Source organism: Sinohyriopsis cumingii, chromosome 19 (assembly GCF_028554795.1).
Source record: "Sinohyriopsis cumingii isolate HCF-2022 chromosome 19, ASM2855479v2, whole genome shotgun sequence".
In the NCBI taxonomy this organism is placed as follows: domain Eukaryota; kingdom Metazoa; phylum Mollusca; class Bivalvia; order Unionida; family Unionidae; genus Sinohyriopsis; species Sinohyriopsis cumingii.
This window is the reverse complement of record NC_142979.1, coordinates 52,261,151-52,288,726: the sequence shown is the minus strand read 5'-3', so window position 1 is coordinate 52,288,726 and position 27,576 is coordinate 52,261,151. Positions and strand designations below refer to the sequence as shown.

General features: G+C 35.7%; 1 protein-coding gene across 5 annotated transcripts in view; it reads right to left on the bottom strand.

The window, feature by feature from the left end:
- The window catches only part of LOC149775704 (RNA-binding protein Musashi homolog Rbp6-like), a 202,698-nt gene that overhangs the window by 137,148 nt on the left and 37,974 nt on the right, over nt 1-27,576 (bottom strand). For all 5 annotated transcript variants that reach the window (XM_089944434.1, XM_089944437.1, XM_089944436.1 and 2 more), the window contains exon 6: nt 16,213-16,305. In XM_089944434.1, the coding sequence (XP_089800560.1) occupies nt 16,213-16,305 (93 nt within the window). The remainder of the gene's footprint in view (nt 1-16,212; nt 16,306-27,576) is intronic.

The following is a 27,576-nucleotide window of genomic DNA, read 5'->3' as shown; positions in this document are numbered from 1 at the left end:
CAAGATCACTGAACCATGACTGGGCTATGGAGGGGCAATCAAAATGAGTTGAGTCGTGGAGTGCCCAACTTTGTGAAGGACTTGTGGGATCATCCTGAGGAGCGGGAAGGTGTCAGCAAACAGACAATCACACTGAAGGCATCCGCAGCTCAGGCACTCTGGCTGGAGACTGGGGAAACATAAAAAGTAAGCTTGTTCTTTACATTGGTAGCAAACAAGTCCATAGAGAATGTTCCCCAAAGATGGAACAGGGAATCTGCTAAGGATTAGTGGAATAACCATTCTTTATAAACTATTTTTTCTTTTCTTGACAGGCTCTCTGTCAAAATGTTCTTTGTGCCAGGAAAGTGGCATACTCCAAGGAATATTCCTGTTGAATCTGATGCATCTGTGAATGAGCAAGCACTTTTAAATCCAGGTCGGACTAAAGAAATACGTCCATGGAGCAAATCAGATCACTCTATTCGAAGCTAAATTATCATTAATTTTCTTTAATAGCAGGCATTTTGCTTAACACATTAACCCCTGGAGCCTTTTGTCATTTTCGCCTGAAAATCAAGTAGGAAACACATTTTGAAAGCTATTTCTGAACAGACTCGAAAACACCAAATCCCCGGTCATCTTTCAATAACATACTGCCTCGTTGTGTTAGAAACATCGTTTTTCATTGGCTATTTGACTCGCGCATGAGCAGAAAGGTAAAAGTTGGGAGTTCTTTTTTCTCTTTTTTTGCTAAACGGAGCCATTATTTTGGTATGGAGACCACCCTTTATTCCAAATGCCCATCTTATCCTACTTTTTGCAAAGGTTCATCTGTCTGTTTGCAGTTCATATAGGTTTGCCTTAGATCTGAGACCAAAAAGTCTAAAATCCTGACACAAGATTGAGCGAATTTTGGGTTAAAAAGAGGCCGGTCCAAAAATGAGTTTTTTAAAAACTGTATTTTGTAGTGCAACTAGATATTCCAGATTATTTGGTATCATTGTAGAGCTACATCTGTCTACCTTTCTATAATACCACCCACTTTAGTGTATCATGCATGACCATGATGCTACAGAGCTTGGCAGTAGGCTACTACCTCCTGCTCCATTAAGTTGTTGCTAGGGGTTAATTTGTTAAATGCTGCTTTCCACCAAATCCCACTGCACTCCCAACAAACATGCATAAGTGGAAAGAAGACAACAGATTTTAGTAATGTAATGGGGAGGTGGAGTTGTTATACCATGACAGTCAGGTACAGCATTCTCCTATTATAATGTAATTTTGACATTATTCATGATGGGAAAAGTAGTCCAATAGTCAGGTACACCATCCTGTTTACAGAGTATATCCTATGTACACCAATTTTCTACTTTGGTTGACCTTTAGGCCAAAACAATATGCATTTCCTATTGTACAGTTATTAAAATTAGGGTTGGCATGTCCCTTTTTGTTTTGGTCTTTATCTTTTCTTTTTTTTGCTAAACATATAAAATATATATAGATTTTTTAATTTATTTTTCTCTTCCAAGGGGTAAAAAAAGTGCTAGGTTCAGCACTGTGAAACAGGGATGGTGTGCCAACTGGAATCACATTTTGTTGACCTTATGACTCTTTGAAAAAGACAGTCCAACTAGGAAGTACTCTTCCACTTCAAGAAATTAAACCAGCCTAAAATAGCTGCACATCCCCCCCCCCCCACAAGACCATTCCATTCCAACGGTAACTGGCTAAAGGCTTTAATTAACGTAGTCTTGATAGAAATAACAGACATTAATGAAAGTGAAAGTCTAAGCTTCAACTCTAGATTTATTGTCAGTATTGCACAATCCCAATCAAACCAATGTAGCCGAATCTGATGACGCACAAGGGGCAAAAATTCCTTTTATGTTCTATAATAACTCAAAGGATGCTCAAAGTATGACACAGATAGTTACTGACTTCTGCCAGCAAATGAGTTCCTTGAGGTTTGCTCTATACATCCATGCCTGTTACGATCTAGAGTACCTAGTTAGGGAGACGTTTAGTTTTCATTGCAATTAACATTATCACAAGCAACCTTGCAGGAACTGCAATATCAATGTTTAAACTGTGGAAAATAGCACAACTAGTTTCAGAGGCAAATGTAGATTCAGTGATGAGAAGAACTAAGATCATAATTAGAACCAAGTGCTTGCAAATCCAAAAGACAAGTGCCAACTTTCATTTTTTATGTAATGAATCTTGTATTATTATCTCAGAAATCAATTAGGAAAATCCCACTATCAATTGAAGGAAGTATTGCCTCGCTCCCCCATTCACACATACTCATGCATAATTAATTACACTGGTCAACAGTGTAATCATTACTGACTTGAAAAGGCCCTAATCTGTAGTATTTTGGTGTGCCGAACACGAATATAACCGTGAAAAATTTGTATTGGCTCTCGTTTTGAAGATATTCATATACCTCATTTTCTATGTTTCACTGTGTAAATTTCTCCAGTAGGACTGCAGCAACATCCGGAATAATGATGTAACATTGCATAATACCATCATGCTCACATCATCCACAGTTGATTGCATCATTTTCTGATGCAATGCAATACTAATGCCATGCGGCTGCTGAAGTAAGTTGACGTCAGCAGTGTACTATACATGTGTAGGCCTATTATACTAATGCCAGGCGGCTGCTGAAGCTGACGTAAGCAGTGTACTATATAAAGCCCAATCAGATAGGTTCAGCATTTAAAATATTTTAGACGTTGTGCGAGACAGTTCAAGCTACTGTTACATAAAACTTATTATTTTATCCATTTACGTACAATAAAGAACAGTAATGCCTCGAAAGTGTGTTAATACCGCGGACAATTTTTGCTATATTTGTGGGGAAGTGACATTTGCCAACCAGAAGAAAAGTATCAATTCTCAAGTGAAGAAGGCATATCATCTTTACTTCGGATGCAAGGTTGGTGACCAAGACAAGCCTTGGGCTCCGCATATATGCTGTGCTACATGTACAACACAGCTTTCACAGTGGTTGAATTGCAAAAGGTCATCAATGCCGTTTGCAGTCCCAATGGTGTGGAGAGAGCCAAGCAACCACCTAAATGACTGTTACTTCTGCTTGGTTCCTCCTCTTTCCGGCGGAATAACGAAGCGAAAGAAGTCTAGAATAGTCTACCCAAACATTCCGTCTGCATTGAGACCAGTTCCACATGGTGAGGGACTTCCTATTCCAGAACCTCCAGCAGAATATTCTCTTGATTCATCTGACGAAGACAAAGGTGAGTCGACCTGTTCTTCTCCTGGTCCATCAGCATGCAGTGATCCAGATTTTCACTGTGGTGCATCATCAACCCCACACAGAATAACACAGGAAGAACTAAATGACCTGATTCGTGATTTGGACTTATCAAAGAACAAGGCAGAATTGCTAGGATCAAGACTCCAACAATGGAATCTTCTAGAAGAAGATGTCACAATTACTGCATATCGAAAGCGCCACCAGCAATTGGAGCCTTTCTTCAGAAAGGAAAGTAATCTGATATTCTGTTCCGATATTGAGGGCCTCATGAATGCTTTAAAAATCACTCATGACCCACAAGAATGGAGACTATTTGTGGACTCTTCGAAACTGAGTCTCAAGGCTGTGCTTTTGCACAATGGAAACATTCTTCCATCTATTCCAGTAGCGTATGCTGTCCACATGAAAGAGACATACGATAACTTAAGGCAGCTACTGAATTCCATTGAGTATAACAAGTACAGCTGGCACCTCTGTGGTGATTTGAAGGTAGTTGCCCTTTTAATGGGACTGCAGCAAGGATATACAAAATACATGTGTTTCTTATGCGAGTGGGATAGCCGAGCAAGGGAAATGCACTACATGAGGAAGGAATGGACTCACAGGCAGAATGTAGCCATTGGAGAGAAGAATATCCAACACCCAGCTCTGGTTGAGGCTCAGAAAATCTTGCTACCACCCCTTCACATCAAACTAGGTTTGATGAAGAACTTCGTGAAAGCCATTGACCGGACTTTGCCAGCATTCCGATACCTGCATGAAAAATTCCCTCGACTCAGCGAAGCAAAGATTAAAGAGGGAGTTTTTGTGGGTCCTCAGATTCGAGAGCTTTTCAAAGATGACCGGTTCAACAACTTGCTGGAAGGTGACGCGAAACAAGCATGGAATGCTTTTCGCCTAGTTTCTACAAACTTCCTCGGAAATGTTAGGGCAGAAAACTATAAGGAACTAGTAGAAGACATGTTGATGAAGTATAAGAAACTTGGCTGCAATATGTCTCTAAAGATTCACTTCCTTCATTCCCATTTGGATTTCTTTCCTAGCAACTGTGGTATTGTTAGTGATGAACACGGCGAACGTTTTCATCAAGATATCGCAACAATGGAACAAAGATACCAGGGAAAATGGTCCACTACAATGCTGGCTGACTACTGCTGGACACTCCTCAGAGATGCTCCCGAACAGCTGTACAAGAGACAGGCGAAGAAATCTAAGATGTAGTCAATGACTTGATTTTTTATAGGTAGGCTATTACAGTTGACCTTTTACTATTGGAATGCATTTCGTTATGTAAACATTAATTTCTTGCAGATTACAAAAAAACTAGAGCCAATTTTGCAATTTGACTGTCATATTCGTGTTCAGCACATAAAAATTGATAAGAATTGACTAATTTTATTTCAGTAACATGACTTTTGTAAAAATTTGTTGTCCAGTGTTATTTCTGAAACATTTCAGAAGCATATTGATGTGCCTATTATTTTTATATGTAGAATAAAGATGCTACAAAAATACACTAAAAATCAACGAATCGACAGACTATGAACTGCAGTATATTGGTCACTAAGGCCAATAAAGTATGTGTGTTTCCTATTGCATTGGTTTTAAAGTTAGGGTTAGTAGATTTCTTTTTTTTTTTTTACATTTTAAAACCTATATATTATAATGATTAGTATATAAAATGTACTAAGCACTTCAATATCTGGTCTCAATTAATTTCAGGAATTTAAAACAAAAATTTCAAATAAATTCTTTTAAACATGTATTTCATAATGATAAATATATAGTGTACTATGTACCAGCTTAATTAGATGCAGAAATCAATTTTGGAATTTTTTAAATATTTTTGTTAACACCCTGGGAGGACAAAGGGCTTGGGTCAGCAACAAAAAACAGACAGATGGAAAACCAGAAACACAAAATATATTGGCCTTAGCACTACTAAATATGTGTATTAGAAATGTCACAAATGTGAGATTATTCAATACATTAGATAATGCCATCGTGTTTCTTTTTTTCTTCAATGAAGATGTCTATGCGATGATTAAAATAAATAAAAAGTAAACTTCTGCCTGAATTTTTATGTTCTGGACACGGGTTGGGGGAAAAAAATCCACTTTTCAACATCGTCTTGATGACTTTTATGGTCTTTTTAAAAATTCTTTTTATTTCGTTTTTGGAACAATCATAGCCTAGTTTAATTCTGTGACGTATACTTAAACACGATATGATAAACATAATTTCTAGCCATATCTTCATTATCAATAATCAGCCTATGAATAATGGTAACTCGAGTTCATGTGGCAAAGTATTAAATAACTGAATTCGAACTTATTATTCTACACTGTGTATAAAAATAAGCATGTCAATATGACTTCCAAGCAGCGAAAGTTCATTTTGTAGAGATAGCTGAGCAGTGCATCTATTCAATTTAGGAAACATAAAAGCTATTTTCAAGTACATTGGTTTTAAGATGGAAGAAAAAAAAAGATGATATATGAGCTAAACAATGCAGACAAAAGTTGTAAATTTGCCAATGCTGTCTTTCTTTAAGAGACATTATTTGAAATATTGAGGCTTTCAAGTTATATATAAAACTGCTCTTGATCATGAATTGATGTTGACTTGGGAATTCATTGCTGTACAATCACACTGCAATACAACCTATTATAAAAATGAAAAAGTTCAGCTCCAACGCAAAAGGCAAACATTAGTCTGTTGTCAGGATTAAAATGGATTGGTCCCTCTAACCAGGTAAAATTAATTTACAAAGGTTAAAAAAAAACTGACATCTGAAAGAGTGCTATTTCATTTAGGTTTTGAAGAACAGCAAAGTAAACAGTTCCAAGTTGTAACCACACTACTTCTACAGGTATATGAACCATCTTGTTTTTAATTTTGATTTGGCCAGATTGCAAACAAAACATACCCTGACAAGTTGTTGCATAATGGACAAATCAGGGTCTTTGTTCTTTGCTCTACTGATTTCCCATAACAAACTTGACTTTTTAGAAAGATATGTTACTCTCTGTTGACCAATTTGCCAGACTAACCTTGTTACCATGTTGTAACAAAAACCTCCAATATACCATCCCTGATATATATGTACATGACTTAATCTTTTTATCAAATCAGTACCAGAATTTATCAACTAAAACATTCTTTATTTGTCTAAATAAAACATAGATGCAATAAAAAAGAGGCCAGAGACACCCTTTATAATATACCACCTGCACCACGATGCCAATGTGATTGATTGATTGCTGTTTTTATTCCACTTGACAAAAAGTAATTTAATCTAATATTTCCCTTACTCTCCATTACGACACAATAAAAACATGCTGAAATGGGATTTTGAATCTGTGAGATATGAAGGTCAGGGGTGGGGGAAGGAGAATTTTAAGTCCATGATACAATCAGAAGAATTATATTAAGCTTAACCTTACATTATTTAAGACTAATTTTCATAAATACGTATACTATTGATTCAAACTGAAACATAGCTTTAACTACCTGTTGCTGCAATACCATATTTCATGTAATTTTTCATACACAAAAATACATTAATTTCAGCGTCAGAAAAATTAGAGGTAAAATAAATAATTATCATTTTGTGTATGAAAAATAAAGGAATCATACCCAAACACGGTCCATGGAAAACAACGATACTCAATAACCAAATGGTACTAGTGTACAAAAATAAACATATAAATTTTGTCTCATTCTGCTCTCAACTTGAGAATCTGATTATAATAAAAATAAAAGTACTCAAAAAGAATTTAGTTGATATTAGTGAACGAAAGAGAGATGGCTGAAACGATAATATTGCAGTGTGCAAACTCATCTGTATTAAGAGCCTACTTTTTAGCTGTCATGGTGTGTTATGTTGGCAAAATGATTATCTGAACATGTTTTAGTTACGGGTATTAGCTAGCGGTAAATTTGTATGCAAATTTGTTCTCCAAAAATAAAGTGCAACTTGTACTCTTACAGCAAAAGTGATCTCATAATCAAATTGCAATAAAAAATAAAAGAACTTTTAAAAAATTGTTCTAGATGATGCATTTGTTTGTGTATGAGAGAGGGAGAGAGAGAGAGGAAACAATGTTGTGTCTGTGTGCAAGACTATATTCAAGGTGGTTTTTATTTGAAGCCTTTGGAAACAGAGAGAAAGCCAGGTTACAGGTCAATTGTAATCTGTATTTACAGTTACCTAACGATTGTGATCTTCCTCAAATGCTAGTTCATTACCAAATTCTATTATCAATTAAAACCTCTGAATCAACAATTCATTCTTGTTTTAATTACGACATACGTTGTCATAACAAACATATGGTTATACAGTGTTATTGACACGCTAATTAAATATGCTTAGAGCTTTGGTCAGGTTATACCAGTTGAACCAAAGTGGGCAAGATTCGACAGAGGTCAAATCAGTGTGGCTACCAGTAGGCTAAATGAGGCTATCTGTGGGGGAAATGAAAATCTGTCAATGTGCTATCATGGCCATTGTCCATACAGATGTTGCTACAAGCGATCATATGCATCACTTGGTATCTGCACTCACCAATAAAGATAACAATAGAGTGGTGTAATGTAGAATAGATTCACAATAATATGTTAATTATAACCGAGTCAAAACAGTACAAGCACTTAACAGATAGTATACATACGAATTGATTTAACTCATTAACCCCTGGAGGTTTTTGTTGTTTCACCTGAAATGCAAGCAGGAAACACATTTTGGGGACTATTTCTGAATACATCCTAATACATTGACTTCCAAAAGATTTCCCATTAACCCTAATGCCTAGTTGTGTTAGAAACATCATTTTACATTTACTATTTTGCTGGCGCATGAGCAGAAGGGTAAAAGTTGGAGTTTATTTTTATGGCTTAACTGACCCATCATTTTCGTATCAAGACCATTCTTTATTCCAAATGCCCACCTTTTCCTACTTTTTGCAAAGGTTCACCTGTCTGTGTGCAGTTCAGACCAGTCTGCCTTAGATCTGAGGCCAAAAATGCCTTACATCTGAGGCCAAAAAGGTGGACACAAAATCAGATTGACCACAGGCGAATTTTGGGAGGAAAAAAAATCGCGTAAAAAAATTAGGTTTTTCCCTCTGTATTTTGTAGTGCAACTAGTGTGTGGGTGTGATTTGGATTTTTAATGTAGCTTTTACAAATTTTCAGTCATACTGCTACAATGTCTTTAGTGTGGCAGTTTATAGTAATGTCTAGCAGTGAGGCATCATGCCACAGACATGTAGCATGATGTACCACCCAGTCACATTAACCTGACACCAGGCTGAATAGTCCTAACACTAACCTCTTAATGCTGAGCGCCAAGCGAGGCAGCTGTTAGTACCATTTTTATAAGTCTTTGGTATGACTTGGCCATAGACTGAACCCATGACCTCCCACATCCGAGGCAGATGCTCTAACCACTAGAACAGCCTCATCACCTGGGTAACCTCATCAAGATCATAGCCATCTGCAGCAGACCAAAATCTTGGACAATTTAAGTACATGTCAAGTAGCTGATTATGGACTGAACTACACAAGTGAAATTGTTATTATACAAGTGTATTTCAGACTAGTTTGACTATTTAATCACAAGCATGTATTTTTGTACCTGCTTTTATTACATACACACACCTCTGGCCATTTTTATGGTACATGATTCATTTTCTTCCACCAAGTGACTTGGTTGTTATAACACGGTTTAATCTATAATATAGTCAAGTTCTATGGACCCCAATCATCACGCTATAGGTCACACTGTATATGTAGTTTTTTATAATTAAAAAAAGCATACCTGCCAACTTTATTTTAAAACCAGTGCAACAGGAAGCAATTTTTTTTGGTTAACAACAAATTTGAGCAAGCAGATAGACAGAAAATGGACCATAATCTCTTCTGATGTTTGACAAGTAAACCTAATAACATAATAATAATAATAATAATAATAATAATAATAATAATAATAAAAATTATTATTATTATTATCAAGTGAATATTTAGCACATTAATAAATAGTGTACAAAGCTTCTAGGAATAGATTTGATTATGATTACTATATTCAAGTTACATGAAAAGAAAATGTTTATCAAACAACTTGTGTATTCAAGAGGTTTGACATGTTAGTCTATACACGTTGCATAATGTAAACACTGCCAAATTGCAATTAATCGTAGCTTCTCTGATGAATGGGAAATAATCATTACAAGGTGTTAATGCATTTTGGGGGCAGATTATTGCTGCAAAGAAATTACATCAAGCCCATAAGTGATCATATGTTAGCAAGACATAAAAGGGGCAATTTAAGTTGGAAATATAACCCATTTGATCATTGCTACTAACCAGCATGTCAAATGCTGCCCAGTGAATGGACACTGCTGAAAGCAGTTCGAATAAACAAAGACCTCTGCTTTTTACAATCAATGAAATCATATCAAGTGCATAAGTGACCATTTTTGTTATCAAGACACAAAAAGGGCCGTTTTGCCACGAGAAAAAAAAGAGCAAGTTATTAGAGGAAAAGCCCAATGATATGTGAAAATCACCTAGGCACAGAAAAAATGGTCAGGCACAAAAGAAAAACTGCCAGCACAGGAATCAACCTGTATGATATGGTGCCATCCTAAAACAGCTAGTGGTAAACACTAATCAATCCGGTTCAGGGGTCAAGCTAACAGGCAGCTAAGTCGCCTAAAGATATTGTTAACTTCACCTTCTTCTGTTAGGAAAGCAAAAATGATGTCCCCCTATGATTTTCTAGAGGTACAATGATTGACCATAGTTTTTTAAATGCCCCCTCGCCTTAGCCAGGTTAGTTCTAATGTTGTGTTGTAGCGTAATGTATTCATCAAGCCATCAAGTAGCTAGTGTTGATATCAATAACGCTAACAAACTCTTGCACATTCCCAGGCATGTGTTTGGATACCTGACTGACCATTACCCCTTTCCCAGTGGGTCACTGCCCAATTTCCACACGTCATCCTTTGGTGATGATGAAAACATACAAACTTTTATTTCGAAAAATTTAACAATAATATATAAACAGCAATTTGTGTTTTAAGAATAGAATTGGTGATCTGGATATTTAACTGTCTCTTGAAGACCATTTCGTGATAAAATCAGTTTGAAACAGTAAGTGAACCAGCAACGGGGAATAATGCTAGACATTGCTGTGCCTGTGAAGTAACAGTTTAGTAGATTATCAGTTTTCAGAAACCATTGGTCAAATATATTAAGAAAAATATACAATTCATAGAAAGCAAAGCCTTGGTATTATGTAAGATTTAGCTTTAAAATGCAATTATGCAGATAATAAAACCATAAATTTGCAATCATATCAATGGACTGCTGTAATGAAGCTATTTAAAGTGGTTACATGACAAAAAACCCTCCTTCTAAAAATAGATGCTCTCACATGTCTGTTGATTCAGTTGGAAAAAAGGGTTTAGTTCATATAACTGTAAAGGACCCATGTCTGTCATTTTATATACATTTCAGTGTGTTATGTATGAATAGTTACAATAATGTTTTATCCACAACAAAGTAATTAGGACAAGCAGTATGAACTGAAGACACATGTGCATTTGTCCTCATGTACATGGCATAGGGATGTTTCGAATGCATTTAGAAATCTTTCAAGCGATATTATTGCAAACCAAAAAGTAAAAACACACCAAAAAAAGCTTGAGTAGGTAGTTAAGCATTTTTACTAACTTGCAATTGCAATAAAATGATCTGCTAACTCGCTTAAATTCGTTACAATGTAGTCTGTATTATTATCTTTTAAGTGATATGGCCAAAATAACTATGAAAACTTTCTACTTGATAATGTCAAATGCAAATATGAATACTTGGAAATAGAGGGAATAATGCAAATAATATAACACACACACACACACACACACATAGATAAATAACCATGACATATTCCATCACAATTTTCTTCTTGCAGCTAATGATCAAATAATCTGTATGCACCATTGAGAGACAGACAAACAGACAGACAGAGAAATCTTCATTATTGTAAATCTGTATTGTTCACTTACCTGATGACTATTTTACTTGTGTACAAGTGCAGTATCATTTTCCATTATCAATTAATACTACTAGTTAAGCAATTCCTTCTAATTTTTGTTTCAAATTCCATTAATAAAAAGAATCACATGGCTTTGTAGTGATATTTATATGCTAATTAAATATGCTATGGCTGTATTCAGTCATTCCAAGGTAACACCTGTTCGAGGTCAAGATTCTGCAGACCAGATTAGATTAGCCAAGCTACCAATAGGGAAATGAGGCTACCCATGGGTATTATCAATACCATACCATATAGTTAAAGGAAATGCTAGGTGATTGCTATTGTAAATTTAACAGCCAGTGACATTTTTTAACTTGCTGACAGAACCGACACAAATTTAAACTACATTTAGCATGAGCAAAGATCAAAAACAATTGCTGCCTAAGTATAGTAAGAGTACATGCACTTTAAACAAAATCTTAATTGTTGTGAATGGAGAGGTCCTTATACTTGCAAAGAAAATTAGCACGCAAAATGATCATTCTTGGGATTTAACCTAATAGAGACTATATAGAAATAACTATTGTGAATATCTAAACCCTGAAGGAGTATGGTATGTATTTTCATAGTTTACATTTACTGTTTCATTTATCAATGGTTTCTCTCTTAGACAAAAACTTCAGCAAAACAGGAGCAAATAGTTATAAAAAAAAGAACAAAAAAATCCAAGAAGACCTGAACTTTCTCTCTCTCTGACTATATTTTATTTTGATCATGAGATGCAAAAAGAAAAATGCAATGGAATACATACACATTCTTCTCTCTGTATCTCTCTTCCCCTCCCCCACCCCACCCCTGGAAATGCAATTCAGTATTAATGATGCAATTTCCCTATTGCTGGTAATTTGAAATAGCATAGTGATACTTTTAATATTTATGATACTGGAAGTTCTAATTTAATCCCACATAGCATTGCGAGTTTTATCCTATTTGTAACTCAATAAATTTTCGGGTCAGCACCATTATGTGTAGCTAAAAGTACATAATACATTTAAAATACTTCTTGTGAAACAAATTAGGTACATTTAGTTACATTTAATGATCCTGACTGGAAAGGTTATTGAGTTAGGTGTAGGATACTCAGCATCAATTTGTATAAAGATGAAGGATGGAAAGTTTGCCAATTTGCTGACTGGACTTATCAACTTACATGCCAATAAATACGGTGTGTGTGTGTGTGTGTGTGTGTGTGTGTGTGTGTTGTTTCTTGCTTTGTTCTCCCAGTTGAGCTCTCACTTCTCTAAGTTCTGTCCAAAAGGAGAAGTCACTTCTCTCTAAAATTCAAGTCTATCTTGACCCCTGCAGGATTATGGAGATACAAAATCATGGCTTAAAGGCTGCCTAAAATTCAGACCTTTATCAATAATCCAGTTGACAAACTTACTTGGTGCAAACACAGAGAGCAGAGCACTTCACAAATAATGACTGTACCATTGTAAGCTTTGGAATGCATCATATTCCTGAATTAAAAGGTAACTAACAGAGGCAAACCAACACATCCAATCAAAATTAAATTGTTCAAATTTGAGCACTGTTCCTACATGATACAAGGAGAGCACACAACTTGAATGGACTGATAAATAAGCAATTTTCCACTCCTGGTCTGTATTTGTGCAAATACCTTTCACTCAAATAAACCTGTAATGGCTTCCATCTGGTACACATACATGCCAACTCTTGGCGAGGAAAAAGTGTAATCCAAGTGGACGAAAAGAGTAATCCGAGCAGAAAAAGAGTAATCGACATATAACATGATAAAAATTCAATGAGCATATGTACAAAATAATTTATTTATTCCTCTGGACTTTTAACATGAATTACTGCTTCAAGTTTTCGTATATAACACTTTGAGCTTTAAAAAGCAATAGACTTGTATTGCATTTCAAAACACTTTGTACCAGCCGAGACTATGAATGCTTTGCACAGTAGTAGAGCACTAAGTGCTGGGTTACTGAGCCTGGATCTGAATTCAGTTTTATTTTTGTTAACAATGCTTAACAATCTCTCACAATTATGTTTATTCAAAGCATTATCAAGCAAAGAAAAAACAAAGTTTTCTCCAGTGGAATCTACTGTTAATTCTGGTAATGAAAGAAGAGCACTCTAACTTTGCCCTTTTCATTGTCAAAGTCTCTTACACAGACTCTAAAAAGAGTGTATGACCTTTTAGCTCTTCGATACACATGTAGCAAAGTTACCCAGTGCAGTGCTCTATCAATAGAAAACCTGTTACCTATTCAACTCCATACACATAGACCTGCCTGTTAACTGTTAAGCATTGCAGTGTATATTAAGTTTAACAGCAATTTTAACCATTTTACATTTTATGTACACAACTACTAAGTAACGTCTGATCATTATAGTTGTGTAATTATTTTTAACAGAAGAATTTTTGGATGTGCTTTAAAATCTTGAGAGAATTCGTCCACCGTCAAGTCAGTGAAGCTGCGTGACCAACTGTAGCTGCCATTTCTTATACTCGAAATTTACAAGTTCTGCATCTACATCACTAAGTCATCTGAATTTGATAATTTATAAAAACTAATTGCAAACAACATCAATATCAGAGCCTTTACCTAAGTTATTGAAGCTTTCATAGTTGTGATTCTAATCGTGAAAACTCGAGTAAGTACTGAACGAAATTCGCGACCTCCATTTTGGAGTGGAGAATACAACCCAGTTTAAACAGCAGATTTCGACCAGAGCATAAACAGCGACCACGTGATCTGACATAATGGTCATTCACAGCAATGAATGTAGTATCTAACAGTGGTTTTTCCCCGAATATGGCGCTATGAAAACCCACTCGAAATGGCTGATGTTTTCAGCCGGTGTCGAAAGGCGCTTCCATGAGAATGGTGTTGTTGTTCTAGGGTTTAACGCCATCTGTCAGCACAAGATAGGCTATACATGGCGGCCAGTATAAATGGTGGAGGAAGAACCCTGGAAAACCCAGGGAAGAACCACTGACCCACGAGAAGCTACTGGCAGGCTTTCCCACGTACCCACACTAGCCAAGCCTTGGACTCGAACCCACGCAGACAGAGGTGAGATGGCAGTGATCCGGAACAGTGAGCGCTTTAGACCACTCGGCCACTCGGGGCCCCTGAGAATGGTGTACAGCCTTCAAAAAGTGCTTGTATGTGAATGGAGTAGAGGTTTCCAAAGACGCTTGTATGCGAATAGGGTAGAGGCGTCCACAGGCGCTTGCATGAGAAAACAAATTATTAATTTTTTGGGGAGGGGGATATACCGAAAATGCGTAATCCGAACTGATACACGTAAGACGTAATTTAGTGAGGAAAAAAGCGCAATGATTACACCAAAAGCTTAATGGATGGCATGTATGGGTACATAGTCATACTTTCTATGTTAAACTTACAAAGTATCCTTCTGAAGTCAATTGCCTCCACTATTTTTGACCTATGTACAAGGTACCACACTAATGGTTAGTTGGCATTACATATTAATGGAGGCTTCTCATGAAATCCAATATATGTCGCTAAGACGAATCACTAAACTATCTGTTCGATCCACCAAGGTGTTGATAGGGTTATCATATCGAAACCCTGGCCGGCGAAGATGGAACAATCTTTACCCTCACCTGTTTTGCTACTTAGCTTGCTCAGCATTATATAGATGAAAATGTGCTGATATGCCTATAAATCTTAAATACACATAAATTATTTGTCAAAGAGAGATCTGTGATCTTGTTTCACCGCTGATTCTGAACCATATAATATGCCGACAGGTTGGAATCTGTGGTCAGGTCTGCATATACAATAGTAGCACTTGTGCTACCATACACTGGATGTCAAAACTATAGTTATTAATGATGTGAGACCTTTTTGCTGGGGGGAGTGGGGAGGGCCAAATTATAATATGGAACACTGAAAGTGAAACTGAATCAAGATCTCCTAAATATAATGCTGCAGGCCAAATCTAGATGGTAATGATATGCCATATCTGGTTGGTAAAGATATGCCATATCTGGTTGGTAAAGATATGCCACAGAACTCCAAGTCAGGTGGATAAACCATCACAAGATTATAAAGGATGTAGTGGAATACTGGAATTCAAAATCATTCCAAGTCTCATCAATACAAGGCTACATACCATATTTGGCTGGATCTAAAACTTTGTAAAATAAATGCTGTGGAAACTAAAGACTGCATAACAGATAATCAAGGGGACATCACTGTTGTAAATGATGTTGTGGAATGCTGGAAAATAAATCCAATCATGGTCTTTTCAATACAAAGCTGCATGCCATATTTTAATGAAATCCACCAAACCTTGGCATGTTGTGCAGTGGAAACCAAAGCCAGGAGACCAGTCAATCAAGGCATCTTAGTTCATGCTGATGGTGTTTTTGGAATGCCAGATATTACACTCAATCAAGGGATCTTAATTCATGTAGATGGTGTTTTTAGAATGCTGGAAATTCAAGGTCTCTTGAGTAGAGAGCTGCTTGTTAAACTTGGTTAAAATTCAAGAAACCTCAGTAAGTTATGGAAACTAGGAGAGGAAGGACTGTCCAGGTCCATAGCTCTTTTTTTATCACAAAGAAGGCTGGAAATTGTTTGATGTCACACAAACATTAACCGGCATTAAAAACAATTTGTTAAAATCCAAAGATTCCCCAAAAAGTTATCTTGCTGAAACCAAATTGTTGATACAGATATACACAGAAACGTACAACCAGATGGTAAGAGACATAACTATAGGATTCTGTCTCCTTTATCAAGCAGGGTCCTAATAACAGTCTGTAGTTATCCCAATAATATGGAAAAATAAAATACAATGCATGAAACTATTTTGTTACAATAGTAAAAAATTTGCTTACTTTTCCAAACTGTCCAAAATACTTTTTGACATCTTCTACTGTTGTTGCTGCCGATAATCCACCAACAAATATCTTCTTTGTTTTTGTGATCATCTGAAAAAGAAGAAAATAGTATTACAAATATATGGTTCAGTTACAATATTAAAACACTTCCTCTGCCTGAAACAAAAATGTACTTTCAGCTTGGAGTGTACCAATTTTTGTCTTGCACAACAGTTTTGCCAGTTTCAAATTCATGAATATTCCTCTGATGAGGATCAAATTTGTTTTTAACAGAATGCTCATTGGATCTTGTAATATCCACAAGCAAGCACTAAAGTAAAAAGAAATCATGCCATTTCCTCAGACTCTCTTCTTCAGCCTTATAAGTAACAGGAAGGAGACTGCGTATAGTTGGAAATCTACATTGCAAAACTTCATTAAGTTCTACTTTTTTCAAAGTCTGCATGATTTTTGCTAAATTTTCTTGGAAATGGTTCCTACAGGCTACAAAGGTTTCTTGGGACAATCCCAAATTTAACATAGGAACCTGGAGTTACTTTTTCCTAGTTGTTACAACTCACAAACCCTCTAGGAGAAAACCGAGTGCATGTGTCACAAAGCATGATAACCACTGATCACAGTGAATTAATGATTTTAACATTCCTCAACATTTGCCAACTGCTAAACCCTAGCTAGGCATTTTCTCCTCTTTTGACCCTTATCTTGAATCCTTTGGCTTAACTAGACACCCAAATCAATAGTGTTACTGGGAAACATTCCAAACATAAATGTATATACTCCCTCTCTGTCCTTTTCATATGTACTTTATTGTTATTTGCAAAATTGGGAGAAATTATCCTAGGCAATGATGCATTACCTTACGGCTAGTTAATTGACCAAGACCTCTGAATACGTACAAGGCTTAACCCCAGCCTTTATAACATCTATCATACATTCAGGTTAATAATGACAATTTGTCTTGTAGGTGTCATATATATTCCTGTACAAATGTATATCCAACTGCAAACAACATACACCCTGCCAGTGCATAATATGCTGACACATCAGGGGCTACACTCTACTGATTACTTTTAACAGACTGCATAAACCTAGAAAATCTGGCACACTATGCAACATCTAATCTGGGTCTATGCAGTTGGCACTATGATGTAACTTGTATACAGGTAGATACAGCTTCTCTTTTTATGAGCAATACAATACTATAAAGATCTTAATTTCAAACATCCAAAGGCCAATAAAGTGTATCTTTCAATGAACTTACTTAGTACCACCATAAAGATTTACACCTGTCTTAGCCAAAGTCTAATTCAAGATTCCAAGACATCAAAATATATCACATGGAATCTGACAAAATTTCATGATTGATAATTAACTGATGATTAAATAATAGTCAATCATATTTTTCTGTCTTGTCTTTAGCAAAACTACTACTATTATTTCAAAAGCTTTTAGTCTGAAACAGAAGCAATGGCAAAAACAAATGCATTTTGACCAAACCTACTGAAGAGGAATCGTCAAATGCATAACCAACATGACAAATCAGAATAGTGCAAAAAAATAATCATGAAATAGATTCCATCAAGTGATCACCTAACTTCAGACAGCACTTTATCACCTCCCAGAAGTCACTGGTAAACAAGAGTAAATTTTCCAAAAATAGGTTTTCAAGCATGCTGCATGAGCACATTAGCAATCGACTTTGTCCACCACAATCTAACCCCTGTCTGGTACCTCAAAATGAAATTATTATCACTGGTCCTCTCTGTTGGCAATACTGCAATAACCAGATGAAATCACCACTGCTTAAACCACAGGGATTTGAAGTGTTTGTCAAATTTGCCAATATTGTAATTTCCATCCCTGGAGCCTATTTCCGAATTAATTACCCTTTTCACTGGATGCAGGATTATATTTTTATATTTTGGCATGAAGGTAAAATCTAGAAGAGATTAAATTACTGATCAAAGTGTATTTATGGGTCTCTCAGATGCTTCCAATTTTTTCCATACAAAAATCAAACCAATTACAGTGCGTGTGTGTGTGTCTATATATATATATATATATATATATATATATATATATATATATTACACAAACATACACACACACCACTCCCTCAATAACTCGTGAACCTGCTTATAATGCGGGGTCAGGCGTGGATCCCATTTTTTAAAACAGAAAATACTAAACAAATTTATCCCCATTTGCTGAGCTTGAAGAAAATCACAATCAAAATTGGTAATGGACACTTTGATATATCGCTTGTTTTATCATCGAAAATCGTAGATAGGACCTGGAAAGTTTAATCACCATTATGACATGTCAGCTATTAATAAGTCATATAATTTGTTACATTTTCTTTCCAAATGACATTCTCAGTACACCCTAATTAACGATATGCAAGGAAATTTTGATCAATGAAAATGTCACTTACACCTAGGGGAGGCAGACTTTAAATAAATAAATACAAATTAAATGAAAAAAAAATTTCAATTGAGATTTGTGTTCTATTTCCATCTTTTAGTTCCTTTTAAGTGCAATCATCATAAATGCAATCTGTCCTCTTGTAACAAAATGTAAAATGTGTCAGTCTATGAGTGTTTCTGTGAGAACCTAACTGTGTACCAACCATGTTTTTATATGTTGCATTGTTGCACTAAATAAAAAGCTGGCCTCCATTTCCATTATCACATTAATTATGTCATTTAAATCAAATAAAGTAGGAGGAATAATTTTAAACTTTTTTAAAAAAGTTACAAGGCATACAAGTCCCACCAGCGGCCCCAACAGTATGTCGTTTACCTCATTTCAGTTGACTAATCAAACATTGTTATAAATATTACTGTGTACATAATCTAATTAAACTACCTTAAAATAACTGACTTATTCAAGACTATGATCAAAGAAAGCAAGGCAACCAAATGAAATGAGAACTTCATAAAATAAAGAACTTTGTCACAGATATGGGTCATTGTAGGGAAAAAGAGTTTCAGAGAATTCCGGAATTCTCACATAGACATCTTCAAGGATTATAAAAAGTTTTACTATTACTTGCAATGAAATCACAGCACCATATTTTACTAGCTGAACAATACAAAAATTGAGTTTAGATGCAGACGATTGTCATACAAAACAAATGTTTCGCTTTTCTTTATAAAAAGGAATCTTGTTTGATAGTTTATCAACATTTCATATGGTTCCCTGCTTAGTAGACTTCTTGTTTCATAAAATAAATTATACACCACTTTGGGACCCAGACTATTTAACAAAACAAAAGGCTGTGACATAATGCACGAAATATTCGTGTACCTTGTTGGTTGTTGAAGCCAGGTGGAATCATGATATAGATCTGTCAGACATTTTGAAAATAAATGTACTTTATACACAATAATGAACGTCATAAATAATAAAAAAAAACTCTACCTATTAATAAATATTCACGTATGAATTCACAAAGTTTGTTATTAAATGTAATGTTTTCTTGAGTAGTTTTTAATGTACAAACATGGTTATTTCTTTCTATCTGACTACCTCGTTATGTAACAAGTATTAAATCTGTATATTTTGGATGGTCATCAAATATTATGGAAAAAGTTTATGTGTACGACAAGAATTAATTATCATTAGGCCTACATTTAAAATAGCTAGGTCAACTACCAGAGCCATGGCTTTGTTTCTGCTGCGTTATGTACCTCCTGCAAATATGCTTTTCTTTAAATTCTGGCTGATTCGTCATTTTGCATCATTTGCCGCACAGACTAATACTGCCACTGAAAATTGGCACCTAGGATATACGTAAGGTAGCTGTAAACTATGCTACATTATCATGTCACTCGGGAGATGAAGGAGGCAAAGCAGGACACATTATTGAGGTGGAAGGGGTTAATAAATTAATTAAAAAAATTTTTAGAAGTAGAATGAAACATTAGGACATGTAATTTTGTTCCCATTTCAGGCATTTTTCCATAGTCTTGCCTAAACAATCCATAGTGAGTATTTTTGGGCTTCATACATAAAAAATAGTGTGTGTGTGTGTCTGTGCGTGTGCCTCAATATTGTAAGATCAAAATCAGACTAAATTTCATGTTCTAGTGTCCCAGACTGACATATCAATCATTATCAATACCCTCCAACTGCTTCCTACCATGTCATAACAGAGATATCTGAGATCTTATCAAAGATGTAGAGATTAATTAACATGACAAATTTCATTTGCTCTTCCTGGGATCACCAACACTGTATTTGTGTTCGTGAAATTGTGAGGAAAAAGATCAGACATATCTATGAAAAAATAAGTTTACAAAATGTGTAAAATGATTATCAAAACTCATTTTTTTAAAAACTACACTTATTCCTTTATTGTAAATGGAACACTATATGATATAAAGCTGTAAATACTATGCAATATTCAGACTAAATCAAAATTAATGATCTCAGTTCATTTCTAGCAAACGGCAAACCAAAGCATGAAATTTTGTCTCTATCAGAAAAGAGCTAGTTGATTTATCAGTCTTATTAAAATCAAGATCTATAAAAATTAGCACATCTGACAGGTACCTATAAAGGTTGTGCATCTGACAGGTACCTATAAAGGTTCATGTTCTTGTGACCTTCCCAGTCCACCTTTTTTTTGTCACCTATCAAATAAAGCATGACATTTCTTGTTTATCATTAGAAACACAATTTGATTCATGTAATCATGTGTCCTGTGTTCTGCATGTTCACAATGAGCACGGGGCATTAATCAGGATGTATGGTAAACATCCAAGCCATGTATTAGGAAAGCACATGGTTATGGAAAGCAAAACCAAATAAAGGAAGGTAAACATTCTTTGAGATCAATCATTTAGAAACCGCAAATATGAAAGACAGCAAGACAGTGGACAGGGAAAGCGGAATAATCTCAATCAATGCAGATCTTTGGGGACGTGTCATTGGATGAAGTGTGTGTGCTTTTTTTGTAACCATGGGCAATATTGACACCCTCATTCTCAAACTCTAACTCGACTAAAAAGGCAGTCAAGTAGCCCAGTTTGTAAAGCGTCAAGCTTGTAATCCAATTGTTGCCAGCTTTAATATCCACCAATGTTGGCAGATTCAGTGTGTCATTCAGAAAGGCAATTAGCTCCAGTTTCCTCAGCAAGATACAAGCAACCAACGGTGTGTTAAAGTGCCGTTAACATAGGAAAAAATTCATCTCCAAGAAAAAAAATTGATCTCAGGTTTATGTCAATTTGCATCGAACCACATACCACTGAGGCTTCAGGCTTAAGTTTTGTGCAAGAACAGATTTTAAATAAACATTTTGTTAAAAAAAGCTGGAGAACATATTTATTTAAATGGTAAATTTATATTAAATGCCATCAAGTTGTCTTGTTATTTAAATGTGATGTCAAAAGATTATGAGTTACATCAATGTTGATAGGAAAATCCATAACATCCTACAAGCTGTGCTTATATTCCCATACCCAGATGGTGCAGCAAACAAGATATTAACAAAACTTTACACATGTCCAATCAATTAAACCTCTGTATATATTGATCCCGTTCTAACAATATTAAACCCTGGAGCAGACCAATGCTAAGATAATGCCCCATGTCATGCAACAACTTGTTTATCAAAAAAATAATGTTCATTTCCTTCAATGTTTCAGTTAGCAGTTGTTTTAGGAGTCGTACCATTTTCATTTCCTTCAATGTTTTGGCTAGCAGTTGTTTTAGGAGTTGTACCATGTTCATTTCCTTCAATGTTTCAGTTAGCAGTTGTTTTAGGAGTTGTACCATGTTCATTTTCTTCGATGTTTCAGTTAGCAGTTGTTTTAGGAGTTTCACCAATCTTTCAGTTTCAGCTCAGCTTCACTCAGATTTGGAGAAATATTGCAAATGGTTCAGTTTCCTTTTGAAGTTACCCGTAAAAGTCAACTTAACAGACTTCCCAATGGCCAACAAGGCTAGATCACATTGTACATCAACTGGCCCTGTACAATATCAACTGGTTCTCTCAACCAAATTTATTAACAACTTTGGACAATTTAACTGGTAGCATCATGTGACCTACTGAATTCTTGTAACTAAATAATAAACATTCATACAGTATCATGCCAATGTTAGAATTTTTTAAGTAAGAAAATGACAGACATTCTCCAAGGAAGGTACAAACTTCTTTTTATCTACTGACAAAAACTATTTTTTTAAATGTATTCCCAGAGTCAAGATTAAAACTTCGACATTTGGTACAAAGGCTTTTCATTACTACCACAAAAACTTAGATGTGTAAATATCCTCTCCTGCTATCTTGATTGATCCGAGACAACAGCTGACTCGTCCTGTGATCAATATGAATGAGAGCAAATACAGAATTCTTAAGCTTGTTATTTAGGCACCACTGTTTACTCTCTCTGTCAAGTTCCCATGAAAACAGCAGACTCTATTCTCTAACATAACAAAAAGTTCCAAAAGATACAAATACAAGAAAAATTTCCATTGAACTTTGTTATTATTCTCTGGGTATTCAATATAATAATCAAGGATAAAATTGATACTCCTTCTGAATTAATACAATTTTAAAAGAATAGGCAAATGAATATGTACTCCATGATTATACCTGCAATGACTGATAGACATCAGCTATCCACACAAAAAAATCAAAGGCAGTAACAGAGGTACAAAAATGCTTTTCCCAGGTCAGAAATTTGGCACTTTTTTTTAAAATCAAGGCAGTGTAACCCTTTCTTCATGTGTAGAATCTAATTATGATACTATTTTTTAAATAGCTACACAAATGTAACACAAGTCCATCTTTTAAAATTTTTGGTACACTTCAACTTAATTATTTTTGTTATTATTGGTTGCTATTTAATTCTTCTTTGTGTACATTACTAGTTATGCAAAGGAAATGGGAACTAAGTGCCTTTCTGAAAGATACAATGAGACAATGATCCTGTGCTGGACTGGACAGGTAGATAGAATGAGATAGCCATCCCACGCTGGCACGGACAGGTAGATACAATGAGACAGCCATCCCTGGATTCCCATTATGAAGTTCTCCAAACTGATGTTTGTTTTCACCAGGTTTGATAAGCAAGTCTCATTAAAGAACAGAACCCAAGTCGCCACAATTTCACACCTTTATGAACATATTTAGAACTATACCTTGTTTTGTGCCAGTTTGTTACAAAGAGGTTTCAGTACAAAGCAGAATCTTTCCAACAGCAGCAACCTGTCATTAATCAATAACTGATATTCCCACAGAATTCATCAAAAGATTGATTTTCCCCTGCAAACCTAAAAAATGTCAATGTATGATCCCCCAAGGATACTAAGACGCTACAGGACAGTCATGAAAATATGCACAAGACAAATTCGTTCTACTAAAGTAATAGGAGTATACGGCTGGCATCTCATTTGTTTTGGCACATCAATAAATGATGATTAAATTGTGGTAACGTATTTGGAGCCAAGTGCCTTGCCCAAGACACACCTCTGCAGCCAACTTTAGCCGATTTGATAGTAGGATTAGAACCTGTACCCATCTCATCACAAGTCCGGCATGGCAACTACTAAAATACAATGTACACACTTGGTGCTCATTTCACCAATCAATGGGAAGCCACAGTAGCTCAGCTGGTAGATCAGTGTGTATTTGGGAAAGGCAATTTGATACCATTTTCTAAGCATTATGTAGCCAATGTCGTCAAAACTGCCATTAAAACAAAATGGAAATCATTAAACAATGAAAATGCCGCTTGATTCATCAAATTTAGCATAGAATGGACAAATAATCTGATGAATTAAACTGGCCGCATTTTTTTTGTATGTAAGCATTTCTTTTTTGGCCTGTAGTTTAATGATAAATAAAGCCAATAAGGAAAGGAATGTCCGAAGATGTATGATGCAGAGAGTTGCATGGCTCAACTAGTGAGGTGCCTGTGCAGATGTAGAGTTTCAATTGCAAGGCACTGGAAAAAGCAAGTTACTGAACTGGAATAAACAATGAGGTGTAAAAGGTGTGCGTGCATGTGTGTCACACCCAGTCACACCCAGTCACACTATCCTGACAACATGCCTACCAGCCCTAACACTAACCTTTTAATGCTGAGTGCCAAGCAAGGCAACTGCATGTACCCTTTTTATAAATCTTTTGTTTGAATTGGCCGGGGTTCGAATTGTGACCACCGCCATTCGAGGGGTGTTGGAAAAGACCAATTATTAAGTATGTGTATACTGAAATACCTCTGCTTTAAAAAAAAAAACACAATGTACTCACTAAAATGTATTACATAATACAAAGGAATAAACAAATACAAGTGACTTTCTGTCATAAAATAATCATGGTATATTACAGTATCTGCATATGGAACCAGGTAATGCACATTCTTTACTCTTAGTTCTATGCAAAATTTGTCAAGCATCATACAAAATGTTTCTCCAGTGTTAATTTTACATAGTTCTCATTAAAAAATATACTATTCAAATTCATAAATAAAAATAAATGTAAGTATGTGGGAACCAGTTCCATCAAGAAATACTACAGTACATGAATTGCCAAATTTTGAATGTATACATTAAAAAATGCAGGGCAAAATATTAAATTCCACGTGTATTTCAAATAATCTCTCTCGTGTCTCCCAATATCAGACTTTACAAACATAAAAATCGTTAAATTTAACAGTGAAACCATTTGGATTCCACTAATAATCAAGGGTATATTATTTATAAAAAATTTCATCCTGTAAATCAGAGGTTCTAAACCCATGGGTTGCAACCCCTGAATGGGTCACCATGCTGTTTAGAGCAGGCCACCAAGATAATCTGAAATTTCCTATCTATGTGGGTTTTTTAAGCATTTAATGGATGACAAGACTAACACCACAAACCTAATCTGAATTGCTGCCCAAAAAAGTTAAGAACCACTGCTGTAAAAGTTGCCAAGATTGTGTTTATACTAACCAATACATAATTATTCTAAAGTTTTTTTTAAGGCAAATACTGTATGTAACAGATGGTGAAGATGAATTCATTCATCAATTAGGGCAGACTAATTTTGTAGAAACAGATATTATATTAAGCAGCAGCAGAAACTGTGGCATCATGGGAGATTTTATCTAACCCCAGCACAGGACACAGCTGACATAACAAGGACACATCATCACAGCCACATCACCAATATCAAATAGGAATAAAAGACAATGTGATAACTGATATAGCCCAATGACGTGTCTATCCTCCGTGTAATTAATCTTGGGTCATTATGAACCACCATACAAAATATTACAGTCTATACTTGTTTATCTGCCAATGGCCCTAACACTGAAATTCGTCTCATTAATTCCATTATCAAATTAACAACTATTGCACAAGATTTATAATGAACATTGCAGTTTGTATTTGTTTTATGTTCATTAAAAAGAGGGAACCACAGCTCAGCAGGGCTTTCCTTACCAGCCAGGAGCCAGGTGATTTGCCCATCTACATTACTGTACACCCGGCTACTTAAAAAAAAAGGTATCCTTGCTGGGAGAGGTCCCTAAGCCCTTTGTCTACTTTGACAACTCAGCCTCCAGCTTCAAATCTAATGGAAGGAACTGCTCAGTTGCAAGAGTATCATACATGTAATTCAAGAGTCGTGGGTTGGATACCCGCCCAGGTCAGTGCATCTGCATGTCATTGGGAAAGGCATATACAAATGAAACCAATACAGTATCTAAAGTGCCATATAAAATCAACCAACCAACATCATTAAAAGGAAGCTGATTAGGTTAACTGTACAACACCTGGACCTTCACCTTTGGCACACATTCCACGATACATTTTGTTGTGATCACAATGCATTATTAAGGTCAATTAGTCTTGGATCATATGGAGAACGATACATTGTTTAACAGCATCAGATTAATGAATATTTTAAGTATTTGGTACTAATCATTCATCCTTGGAGGCTCTCATGAAGGCAACTTTTTGGCATGTCTATGTTACATTATCCTCCGTTTACTACCCCGCATTAGCATAACAGAGTGCAACCATTTTTTTCTCTGGGGTCCACTGTTATGGCACAACATGTGACTCAGAGACATCAACCTTCTAGACTGCTCCAGTGGCCTAGTGGTTACAACGTCCACCTCAGGTCGTGGGTTTGATCCCTGGCCGAGTCATACCAAAGACTTATAAAAATGGTATGATCAGCTGCGTCACTTTGGTGCTCAGCATTAAGAGGTTAGTGTTAGGGCTGGTTGGCCTGGTGTCAGGATAATGTAATGATGTCCCAGTGCTAGACATCACTTCAAACTGCCATACTGCAGTCATCATAGCAATATGACTGGAAACGTGTTCAAACATACTTTTCTGTTTATATCTGTTATTTATAGATAGGTGGAAGAGTAAAATCTGATCTTTACCGTTTTAAGTAAGTTTCATGGAATGAATTTTTTATATGCTTTACAATCTTGAAAGAACTTGTTCATTGTCAATCGGTGAAACTTTGTGACTAACCATAGCCAACATATTTCAACCTCTTAATCAAGTGGTTTGTTATGCGTTACATAGACAACAAACTAGCAGATTATGTGTGCATAACTAAACCATTTGAATTTTGTTAAATTATCAAAACACAGCACACTGATATAGGAGTCCATATCTGCCTTACTGAAGCATTCATAGTCATAAACTGTAATCATTTAAAAGGAAAGTATTTGTCTAAATGTGCAGCTTCCATTTGGAGTGGAGAATAAGACTAACCTTAAATTACAAGCATGTCATGTGACAGAAACAGTCATCTACCTCATAATGGTCAATTAACCTCAATGCCTAATTGGGTGTTATCCTTGAAGCAGGTGCTATGAAAATAGTTCAAAATGATTTATGTTTACAGTAGCAGGTTTCCATGCTGATGGTATACAGACATCCAAAAGTGCTTGCATTTGGTAAAGAGTCATTCATCTTCACCATGACATCAATATAAACTAATGAGGATTCAGAAAGCCAGACTGGTTGTTCTTAGACTGTTTGTTGTTTTATGAAAAACAACACAAAGCTTTTGACATTTATTTTTGCTGCTTAATCAACCAATGAAAATATAGTTCCTGATCTTGATGAGCAGTCCCATATCATGACATCACAAGATGGAACATATTGAACGTACAGGTCTTTGTGGATCATATTATTTCCATTACACGACAATATTCATGCTTTTTGGATGCGATCAAGAGTAACCGTTGTTGTACAATTTCTACTGCATGAACCTAGCGTAGCCTAATTATCAAACAAATGAACTGGGATCATATAAAACCATGAACTCATTCCATGAAGGATGCATACCACTTTCAAGTCATGAATATTCCATGAAGGGGGTATAGTGGCAGCCTA